Raw genomic sequence first — 12,647 nt, 5'->3', positions numbered from 1 at the left:
TTCCGATCTATCTTGCCTCACCAAGATAATACGGCACACCCATCTTTGGCATGCTTTCCCTCTTGATAAAGCATTGAATCGGAGCATCTCTAGGTCCCGGCTGAATAAAAAAAGAAGCAGAAAAAACCCAAAATTCCCCATCAAGTCTAGTTCACTCTGGAATTACTCCGCCTAAACTATGAACCCCAAACTGGCCAGGGAGATTTACCTGCTTCAGGGAAATAGGGAATGTGATCAAACTGCACAACTCGGGAGTCTTGACCACTTCTTTAGTGATCTCCCTCCATGACCTACAAACCGAAGCACAAGCCACGACGTCTCTCCTTGCAGGCCACGTTGTCTGACTGAACTCGATACGTTGGATTATATCTAGAAGCAATTCGGGAGGTAAATCAACCCAAATGCTCTGATCTACAGATTCGTCGGTAGATGCAGAAGGCAGAGAGGAGCCCTCGGGCGCAATGTGTGATCGCCCTCGGCGACGAGGGTTCTTATTACTACTGCTAGGATCATTGTTCCTTTCATTCCCTCTCCTGGATTTGCCACCACCATTACCGTCCTTCATTCCCCTAAGCTCCCGAACCATGTTCTTGAACGGCATTGCTATTCTACAAGCTCAAGCGCCCGTTCTTCTACAAACCAACAAGCAAAACCCATGAATCAGATTCAAGGTTCTGATCTAAGAATCATTCTCATTCCGCTAGTCCCATGATCAAAACCATCAACAAAATCTATAGGTTAATCAAGCCTCAGCATTGAAGAAGTCTTACACATGAACCCGAGAGGTCTCCGGGGGAATTTATCGGCTCTGCTAGTGCTATTGCAAATGCATCAGCGCCATCTGCTTAAGCCAGGGGAAAAAAAAGGAGAGAACAAATAAACAAAGGACGTCTCGTAATATTATACGATTTGAGAATCTATAAGAGATAGTGATTTTAAATCTAAAATGAAATCTGAGCTCAATCAATGACTATCCATCTGTGCTAGAGTCCAAGGATAAAAAACAAAATCCAAGAGATGCAAAGAATTCGCGAAAAGAATACAAAATTAGAGATGAAAAAAGCTTCTAGAAAGCAGCAATGGAACCATCATGGATCCGGCTTCTCCGCCATTATCCCGACCTCCGAGAAAGATAACAAACACCAAGGAGAGAGAGAGAGAGATTCATGTACCAACTAGCGCGACAAATCCATGGAAAAGCGCGAAAATCCTCTAAGGGAAGATCGATGAAAATGCGGATCGGGAACGAGAAATCGTAGTTTCCAACGACGATAAATGTCTTGGTAGGCGGTAGAACCACGCTCTCCTCCGCCGTCTCCGTCGCCGTCACCACCGCCGGGAAGAATCAGGGAAAAAAGAAACCGACGACGATGACGACGATAACCGCAAAAACGAGAGTATGAGATAAATACAAAGGGGGTCTCGCGCGACGTACGCCTCTGAATTGCAATTGCCGAAAAATAGAATATCAAAATCACAATTCTTCTGCAAGATTTTAAAAATGGTAAAACATGTATAATAATTAATAATATATTTTCTTTTTTATATCTGTCCAAAAGATTTTAAAAATGGTAAAACATGTTTAGTAATGTATTTTCTTTTTTTTTTTTATATCTGTCCAAACCGTATAGATCAACAATTGAAATATTGAAGATATTCGTAAATCCTAAAATTTCAATTATATATTTTATGATTTACAAAGATTAAAATTAAGAGTGTACGGCAAAATACATGAATTTTTTTAATTTGAAAAATAATTATATATAAATTTTTAATTTTATATAAAAAAATATACAAGCTTTAAAATTTGTCATATAAATTCATATAAGTTTGTATAAAAATATTAAAATTTTAAAAATTTTCGAATATATCAACACAATGACAAAAATAACCCATTGAGTTTAGTGTTTTTATTGGTTTATAAATACACCGATACAAAAAATTAATGGTATTCATAAATTCTAAAAACTTGAAATATATTATCACAAAATTAGAAATTTAATAGTTATAAAATTACAAATTATAAAAATTTTAATAGGAACAGTAATTGGATATTTTCCAAGGAAAAAGTTTTCTGATTTTATCTTTTCTTTTACAAATTTATCTAGTGATTATAAGTTTAGTAATTCATGATTTTTCTGTTTTATTACCAGATAACTATAAGGAAAAATAGGATATTAATATATGAATTTATTAAAAAAAATCTTCCAACTAAATATACTAATTTTAAATTTTCCATATAAATAAATGAACTATTCTTAACTTCTATATTAAATCCTGATTTTTTAAACAATAAAACTAAATCATTAACTTGTAAACAATTTTTAAAAAGTCATAAATTAAACTTAAATTTTAAATGATTCCCAAAAACTATCATATCAGGTAATTTTTTGAAACTGTTTAAAAATTCAAATTCTGATATAGAAGTTAAGAAAAACTCATGTATTTTTGGAAATTTTAACTCGTGTATTTAACTAGAAATTTTATTGTATTAATATACGATTTTTCCTAATTACAATGTTATTATATTTTCGTATTTAGTTTAGATGTTATTGTTTTATTGTGAATTATATTTTTTTTCTAGAATTCAAAATTTTAAAATTATATATATTATATTTCAGTTATCTTAACCTTAATAAATTTTTTTAAAATTGTCAAATATTTAAATTATTATGTAATTCCACGTCATCATAATAGAACAGATAGACACTGTATTCGTCCAAATATACAAACTATAAATTTTTAAACTCCAATTAAAGATAAATTAAATTGTTAAAAATACTTTTAACATCACTATATCATAATTTAAATCGATAATGTATTAGACGAAAATATATAAATTGTATTATATCATAATTTAAATTGATAATGTATTCGACGAAAATATATAAATTATATATTGTATATAATTTAAAGAACTACAATGAGTTATTAAATCAAGATAAAAAAAATAGATTAATAGTAATAATGTGTTCAAAATTTTTATAACGATATTTATCATAGATAATATTTTCAAGATAGTATTCTTTAAGAGGCAAAATATCCAAAATACCCTCTTTATGCTCAAACTACTTCTACATCTACTTTCTACCTTGTGACCAGAATAATTGTATGGTCATATGTTGGTCACATTGATTACAACGTTAGATTTTTGATGATTTACCAAATGATTATTGTGATATGTAAGGTATGACCATAGTGATTTGATGTATTCACCATAAATTTAATGTTATGACCAATGTGACATCATGTGTCCATATCGAAGAGTATATGCAGAAATAGTTTTAGCAAAAGGAGGCTATTTTGGATAATGTCCTCTTTAAGATCAGATGCCATTTTAGAGACACGATTTTATGAATCGTTTCTCTAAAAGGGTTGCCAAAACAAAAAGATTGACTCAAGGATTATTTCATAAACAGAAAATGTAATCGAAAGAGTATCTAAATTAAAATAAAATATATTATTGAAACTTTATATATGTACTATTTCTTTTTGAAATTTTATAATTTGGTGCGTTTTTGGTTCTTCATCTTCCAAAGAAAGATGTGATCCAATAATTCATTTTTTGCTATCAATCAAATTTATGTTAATAAATTATCGATACTCAATATTTCACGTACATTTCTTGTCTCTGCTTTTTTTTTCCAAATTTAATCACTATCCGTGTGGAGTTATTTATTATTTATTTTAGATTTATTTGTTTGTTTCTTTATTTTTTGTCTGCGTGGTGGGGCCCGTAATCTGGCCCCACTGTCGGGACAAATACAGATGCATGAACTTAGCGGGGCCCCGGGCCCGGTTTATCCAATAGATCATCGTCCATGATTGATTCCATATCAAATTATCAATCCATCGTTTTTAAATTCAAAAATACATCACACAACTAATTTATTAAAAAAAAACTTTCTACTTTACATTTATTTTCAAAATTCATAAATTATGAACATTAAATAAAAAGGATATTAAAATCATTAACTAAAAATTTTGAAAAAAAATCACTAATTATCTAACTTACTAAAAAAATATCCAACTTTAAATTTATTATAAATTCTATTAATTTTAAAACATAATATATATATATATAAATTATATAATGCTAAATATTACAGTAAAAACTAAATATATATATCAATTTATTATTTTGTGATACTTAGAATTTGTATAAACATTTAAGTTTTTATTATAAAATTTAGAATTGTATAATTTATTCAAGATTTCAAGGGATGTAGAAAATTATAAGATTGAAAAAATAAGAATAAAATAAAAGGGAACTAAGTCCCTTATTTGTTATTGATCGTAAATGGTATCATGGGCGGACCCACGTAGATCAGAATAGGGGTCCTATGCCCACACCTTTTTAATTAAAAAATAATAATTTATTTATAATTTTTAAAAATTTTAGCACAAAATGTAGAAGGTCCCGTTTGGTTTTTTTTTATTGGCCCCCTTCTTACTCTGTAGCCTGTTTTTTTATTTCTTTTTTTTATAAAAATTAGGTCACATATTATTTTTTTTACTCTTTATTTTTATATTTATTTTTTAATATTTTATCTCTCCATCCTTTAAAAAAATCACAAATCAAATATTCAATCATAATATAAAAAACAAAAAAAATAGTAAAATTAAAAGTATTTAGATATTATAATTTTTAAAATAATGTTATTTATTGTTTGTTCATCAATTTGTTGTTATATATGTTTGTTGTTATATATATTTGTATATCCTTATATTTGCTTTGGTAAAGAAATTAAAGAATAAATTTCTCAAAAAAACTTTACATCGATGTTTTAGATAGTGGTAAAATTTCATTCAATAATATATCGAATTCTCAAACCCCTCAATACTTAAACAAATTTATTTAAATGATTTGTCTTCGCATCTGATAAAATTAACTGGATTTTATCCAGATGACTTCAGTTTTACGGAACAAGTATCTTTTTGATATAACTTAGCATCTAAATCGATAATTTGATGAAAGATAGACATTTTTTAATTTGGCTAATCGTGGAGATATTGTTGTTCTTGTGATGAAAATAAAGAAATATATTTTATATCTATTGATATACAGACTTTCAAAATTAACTTTAATTTTGCTTGTTGATATCGCGACTGTTAATATATGATTTTTACCAATTAATTTTGTGAAGACAACTGTATGCAATCGGATTGGTAATCAACTTTGAGTAATTATTTAGTTTGTTTTATTAGAAAATATATATTTTACATAATTACAAAATGAAGTTGTTATAAATATATTTTAAAAAATAAAAAATCATAAAATTTGGTCGTACAATTTAAACATTTTTTAGCAATATATTTTTATTAATTTATTATATATATATATATATATATAAAATTATTAGTGCCCCACTGATATTTTTTTCTGGGTCCGCCACTGAATGGTATATACATCCTATTTAAAATGCACTAAACTAACGGTTAGTATATATTACAATGGAAAAAAATCAATTAAAATATAGAAAAAGGAAAGATGCAGAGGTGTGTTGACAAAAGGAAAACTCGCATGTCTTGGGATTAATCCAAGATATGATTGACTTTTGAGCATCTAAAATTATATTCAACGGACATATTGCATATATTCTTTAGCATCTTGCTTCTTGCCAAATCACCTTCCAATATATATAATTCATACACGTCGTAAACCATGGTTCATGCAATTCATGCAATGGTTTCTTTTTTCAACATTCTCTCTCAAGATTAGTTTGGAGAAATATCGAAAAACTAATTTTGAAAATCGAATGTCTTCATGATTGAGATAAGGCGTCCTAAAACATTCTACTCCCTTCGATATCTTTTTCAAGCTTCGAATATATGCTACTTTCATTTTTATTTTCTGTAAGATCTCAAAGAAAATGTAGCAAACACAAGAGAGCTCATGACATTCCCTTTAAAAATTAAAAATGAGAATAAACATGTAACAATGTGTGTTTCATCGAACAATAATAAAAATAACGTCTTAGCGTGCTTAAATGCTAAGTTTGTGACACCCGAATACCCGCATCCCGCAATACGAGTTACGTCACATGGACAACTAAAATAAAACTCAATTTCCAAAAAGTCCGTGGGGATTTAAAACTTTTCTTTTCAGAGTTAGCGGAAGAAAACACCCGTATATATATATATGATACATTATTTGCGGTTATAATTATACATAACCGAGTGATAGTATAACATTATTACAAACCTTAAAAGTTTACCACTGATATAAAACAAACCGTTTTCCAGAATATAAACATATCAAAATACATAATTATACATGATCGGTAGTGGTAAGCTGCCCAAGTCTCCGATGTCCGCTCCTCGGCTACTGCTGCTCACACCTGACACGTTGCATAACAACATCCTAAGCTAATTGCTTAGAGAGTGAACTCGGGCGTAATCCGGAGTTCTATTCTCATGGAACCAGGGAAAACAAGTACATATATATATATATATACTAATACTCTAATAAACAGGAATCGAAAACAGGGAATCACGATACTCATGCGGCAATCACAATCAAGTCCGTACGACAAATCGCAGGACAGAGTCCGTCAAATCGTCTCTACGCGCACCATGCGTAGGTAATGTACTCTCCATGTGCAAAGCACAACCACCTCTCTCCTCGGAATCCATCTACTCCGCAACCACTCGGATCCGGCATAAATATTTTTTTCTCCGTCCGAACACATCACCCCACCCTAGCATCGATGTCACCTCTCGATACTAGGCGTATCACCTCGCTCTGGCATTGATGTCACCTCTCAATACCGGAGTTCACCAGACGTCGGCTACAATCGACGCCATCGACTATAACGGGAGAGCCAATCGCTGCAACTCCCCCTCTCCGACCATCCGCCGCAGAAATACTTGTCAGGTTCATGCCCGAAAGTGGCAGAGTAAGTCCGTACCACATCCTCGGGAGACCCCAATCTACCCGAATCTCAGGTATGTGTAATGCCTCATCCTCGGGATACTCATACCCCGGGGTCCGCTCCGTCGCTAACGGAAACGTTGGCGCGGTTCCAAGAACCGTATGTTCCTCGTCACGCAATAGTACCGACTACAATCGGCTATCTACGCAAGTCATCGGGGTGCCCATAACCGTCCTATCGTTCGGACGTTGGCGCGATTAGGTCATCGCCTCATTCACAATCATATCCCATATGGGTGACATCCGACCCGGATCGGATGGCCCATGGATGGGACGCAATCTCGCAAACATCGTGCAATCATTCACAAATGTCTGTTTCTAAAATCACGCGCTAAACGTTAATCCAAACCCGTTCGAATTAACGCTAGTGCCATGCCACCTACCCCAGTATATAGTTTAGTTACTATACATGCATTTCCGCTTGCGTAGTCTTTATATTTATTTATATATTTTCTTTGAGTCTTTCCATTCATATTACCGATTGTACCTCCGGTATGACCTATCTGGTCCCGGTCTGCCCGGATAACCCGTTCGGTTCATTCCGTAGTTTTTAACCTTACCTGTTATTCATTTTGGGTCCAGAGTACGTGGGGTTCGGTCTGACCCGTATTTTCGGTATATTTTATATTTTTTACTTTTTCACTATATTGAGTCGGGGTAATACTAGGTCCGACTAGTCTAGTTTTTCACTTTCTCACATGGTGAATTTTTAAGGTTCCGTTACTCTTTTTTTTTCAGTCTGATCGGTCTAGTCTCTAGATCGATCGGTCCAATCGGTTCGGAACGGACGTTTCGTCTTGTCCAGACTGGACGGTCTGACTTGTCCAGAACGGACGATCCGGACTGTCCAGAACGGACGGTCTAGACTTCGTCTTCAACCTCTGGACTTCGCAATTTCTCCTGCAGACCTAGAACGGACGGTCTGACCTCAGACCGGACGTTCTAACCTTCGGAGTTCATCAAAAACACTCAAACAAGCTCAATTTGCTATGGGTAATATACTAAAACTCATAAAATTGCATGTAGAACAAGAATCAAGCAACAATTTCGCATGAATCACCCAAAAACCCAAAATCCCATGTCAACAAACTTCCGAATTAAACTCGAATTCACTCACCTCGGGTTAACCTCGTGTTCTGGGTGATGAATGAGAAGCTTGGGGATGCTCCTCTTGCTCTGTAGAAACTGATTTGGGCGTTAATCTTCGGATTTTGAGAGATAAATTTCGGGTCGAAGTTGAAGAAGAATGAAGAGGGAGATGGGTTATGTATAAACCCGAAATTGGACGGATTTTGATGGAATTCGGGCCCAGGCATTGAAAAATCGGGATTTTTGTCGAAGATTTGTGGGTAAACGTCGTTTTCAGCCAAATCCGGACGAAAATCGCGACTTTGGTCGCTGCCGACAGTCCGGTCCGTCCGTTCTGGGACTGTCGGGTCCGTCCGTTCCAGTCTGGTCGTGGTCCGTCCGGTCCGGGATATCTGGACCGGACGGTCCGGGTTTATTTTTTTGTTTAAATTATGGGTTGTTACAAAGTTCAATATTTTTAATACATGAGACGTTATTTGTAAAAAGGGATTCACATGTGGTTTTTATTCTAAACTTAACATATTACTCAAATTTATATTGAACACAAAAAACATGTCAGTTATATCATGATCAAGCGTATTTCGGACAAGTATGTCTTCTTTTTCATTTTGCAACACATAAATATTATCATCTGGATAAGAAACAAGAGGTTCAACAGTGATTTTACCAAACCTAGAGTTGTAGGAACTCATAGGTAATGTCATCTCTTTTGGTTCTCGAGATGCTTGTATTGTTTTCTTGGTATAGAAGCATACGAGTATACCATACCATTCGCCCTCACTCGTGAGCTTCTCGACACCATGAGGCTTCATGATTATTTGTTGGATTTTCTGATCATAAACACTAAGACAACCAAACATATTACTTGGAACACAAAAATAGAAAGAGATATGAGCATAGAAGATACTACAAACTTGGGTTTCTCTCCATGCGAAGAGGATGCTCGGATTCTTTATTATACTCGGATATGGAATGAGTTCAAATGGATGTGATGCCTCTTCTTCGAGGTTCTTTGCCTCTGTTATGAGGTCATTCACAATCGTATCTGTTTCTCTTCCTTCTTCTTCCGAGAGTGCATGATCCAGGTCATTACCCTTGTCATGGTTTTCCTGATCATTTTGTAGTTCTCCATGCATTGTTTTTGCCTCTTCAACGCTTTCTACCTGTGCTTTTTGTATCATTTCAGAAAACTCATTAGTCCGGAATAATTCTTCAAGAAGAGTAATACTTAACTCGATGTTGTTTTCTTTGGAATTTTGCACCAACATCTCTCTTAAAGTCTTTGATATTTTGGCTAAGACATCCTCGACATCCCAATGCTCTCTGTATTCCGGTTCTTCATAAACCTCTTCATACTCACAATCACTATCACAATGCTCACACATATTGTAGTGATAATGGGATATGACCAAAAAAAAAAATTCTCGGGTTGAAATGAAAAGGCCGAGAGAGACAAACAATATGGTGAACAGTGGCTTGAATGAATGGCCGACGATTCACTTGAAGAAAACTCTCCTTTTGGTTTGAATGAATGACCAAAAGGAAAAACAAAATTCTGAAAAAATGAATCGAGCAAGCTCCTCGTCGGTATACTAAAACCAAGAGGGAATATGCTTCGATTTCGCAGCGGAAAAAAAACACAAGGTCCTCTAGACCTTATGCTCTGATACCATGAAGAAATTTGCGGAATGATATTTTTATTGATAATCAAAATAACATATAAATAGATGAGAGTCTTACATTGAATAAGTAAAGTAGACATAATAATAAATATTTCTAAATATATATTTTCTGGATTTGATAAGATCTCTATTATACGATATATCTTGTAATATTCTTCAAGATCCGGTATATCTCAACATCATCTTTCAAGTTGGAGCGTGGAGATCACGAAACGCCAAACTTGCAGAAAGGATGATCAAACGCATGCCGCTTGAACCACATCACCGTGGAATTTGTATCAATAGATGATATAACTGGAAAAAAATAATCAAACAAATGACTACGCAACTTTGGCAATACGCACAAAAGAATTGTTCGATGATAACAAAAAAAAAAGACGACAATCGCGGTGTGAAAAAAGAATCTCGGGAATAACTCTGATTCATCCGAGATTGAAAGGCAACTACGCGAAAACATTTAGTGACACCAAATTTTTTGCAAGAATAAGATGATTGGCGGTTATGCGAATAATCTTTAGACATATGTGAGATTATGAGGGAAAGAAAACAAACAAAATGACTCTCTTATTCTTAAAACAAATATTCGAAATGATATTACCATTGGATCGGTATATCATCATCTTCATCTTCACTCTCATTATCAACCATCATTTTTATGAAAAGAACAACAAAATTAGAAAAGAACCATGCTCTAATTCTATGAAGATTTCTATAGAATTTGTGTTTGAAAGGATGTAGAAAATTATAAGATTGAGAAAATAAGAATAAAATAAAAGGTGAACTAAGTTCCTTATTTGTTATTGATCATAAATGGTATATACATCCTATTTATAATGCACTAAACTAACGGTTAGTATATAGAAAAAGGAAAGATGCAGACGTGTGTTGACAAAAGGAAAGCTCGCACGTCTTGGGATTAATCCAAGATATGATTGATTTTTGAGCATCTAAAATTATCTTCAACGGGCATATTGCATATATTCTTTAGCACCTTGCACTACAAGAAAAATTGTTATTTGCGACCACTATTGCGACCGAAATATCTGTCGCTCAAAATCTTGCGACAGACAACGACTAAGTAGCGACATAATTGCGGAAAATAATCTCTGTCGCACTAGGATGCAAAATCTGTCGCACATTTACGACAGACGGCGACAGACATGTCTGTCGCAACTTTTTGCGACAGATTGATGACAGAAAGCGACGGAAATTTTACGACAGATAGTCTGTCTGTATATACCGACACAATTTGCGATAGAAATATCAGTCGAACAAAATGTACGACACATTTGCGACAGAACCTATGCGTCGCGCAACTGCGGCGACATATATGCGACAGAAATAATGAGTCGCTAAATATTGGCGACAGAATTGCGACAGAGTCGGTGCATCGCAAAATTAGGTACACACGTGATTGGTGTGTCACCTAACATCTGTCGCAATTCTGTCAGATGTGTGTCGCAACAGCGTTATGACAGAATTATCGGTCGCAAATCCGTCGCAACGTTTCTTCTATTAAACCACCGCGCGCTCAGTTTGTGAGAGTAAAGAAAAAAAACCTTTTACCGGAAAAAAAATTTCTCTTACAGAAAAATGTAGTTCTCATCCAGAATGTGGATGTATAATACTTTTGATTCTTCTAATCAAATCTCGAGTGAGTTTGCTGAAGGATTACAACATTTTATGGCGTTTGCAACAAGTCAAACGTCGTATATTGAGAGTTCGAAGTTACCATGTCCGTGTTCAAAATGCGAGAATAAAAGATGGCGAAGTCAGTATGAAGTTTGTAAGCACATGTATAGAAGAGGTTTTATGTCAAACTATTTTGTTTGGATGGTTCATGGAGAAACGTATGATACGTCGTCATCATCACATGTTTTACAAATGCAAGAACAACTTGTGCAAAACACGTCGCTACCTCCGATCTTTCAAGAAGATCGAGACCATAATCTATATGCAGAGATGGTGAATGATGCATTTTTCAACGTTGTTCCTTCTCCATATATGGAGGAAGAGCCAAATGTTGAAGTGAAAAGATTTTATGACATGCTTAACACGGCGAACACTCCGATATACGAAGGTTGCGTACAAGGGCTGTCAAGATTATCATTATCTTCATAGTTGATGAATATGAAGACTGACTACAATCTTCTAGAGAGATGCATGGATGGATTCAGTCAGATGTTTAAATAGTATCTTCCAGAAGGTAACACTGCAACAGAATCATATTATGAGACGAAGAGTCTGATGCATACGTTGGGTCTACCTTACCGAAAGATTGATGTTTGTGAAGACAACTGTATGATTTTTTTGGAAAGAAGATGCAGAATTGATGGATGTCGTTTCTGCGGGAAAGACATATATCGACAACGCTGGATAGCTTCAAATAAAGGCAAGTTAATTCCTTTGAAGAGAATGTTTTATATATCTATAACAGATCGTTTGAAAAGGTTATATCAATCCGAAAAGACAGCATCACATGCGGTGGCATGGCGAGCATTCGACGCCTGATGGAGAAATGCATCATCCATCTGATGGTTTAGCATGGAAACACTTTCAACAAGTATTTCCTGATTTTGCAAGTGAGGCTAGAAACGTATATCCTGTTGGGTTTCCTGGGATCTCTAGAGCGAATCCTATTCCGAAGAGATCGATTCTAGGGTTTGCGCAGCGGATATAAAACAAAAATTTAATAAACCCTAGAACCATGCTTCTAATGAATCGTAGAAACGTTAGAATGCTTACCTCAATCGATCCGGGGCCTGTATCAATCGAAGAACACGTTTGATCACGAAAAGCAGGAAGAATACCTCGCCCTCTACACGTATCCACACTTCGGGATGGATTCCAACGCTTGGAACTTGTCTGCTAGGACTCGAATCTCTATTCGATTTTGTGCTTCGAGAATCTCGAGACTTAGAACTCGTTTTGGATCTCCAAAA

General features: G+C 34.5%; 1 protein-coding gene across 3 annotated transcripts in view; it reads right to left on the bottom strand.

Annotated features, from left to right (window-relative positions):
• The window catches only part of LOC104801922 (tubby-like F-box protein 6), a 2,890-nt gene extending 1,449 nt beyond the window's left edge, over nucleotides 1–1,441 (bottom strand). The window contains exons 1-4 of one of the 3 annotated variants that reach the window (XM_010525305.1): nucleotides 1,173–1,441; nucleotides 771–841; nucleotides 209–629; nucleotides 59–100 (exon numbers count right to left, since the gene is read on the bottom strand). In XM_010525305.1, the coding sequence (XP_010523607.1) occupies nucleotides 59–100; nucleotides 209–601 (435 nt within the window). In that variant the 5' untranslated portion in view covers nucleotides 602–629; nucleotides 771–841; nucleotides 1,173–1,441. Of the gene's footprint in view, nucleotides 1–58; nucleotides 101–208; nucleotides 633–770; nucleotides 845–1,172 lie in introns of all 3 variants that reach the window. The other 2 variants (XM_010525304.2, XM_010525303.2) reach the window with 2 other exon arrangements.
• Nucleotides 1,442–12,647: the final 11,206 nt, after the last annotated feature.

Source organism: Tarenaya hassleriana, unplaced genomic scaffold (genome assembly GCF_000463585.1).
Source record: "Tarenaya hassleriana unplaced genomic scaffold, ASM46358v1 Cleome78, whole genome shotgun sequence".
Taxonomy (NCBI): domain Eukaryota; kingdom Viridiplantae; phylum Streptophyta; class Magnoliopsida; order Brassicales; family Cleomaceae; genus Tarenaya; species Tarenaya hassleriana.
The sequence above is the reverse complement of the archived record's forward strand: the minus strand, read 5'-3'. Positions and strand labels throughout refer to the sequence as shown.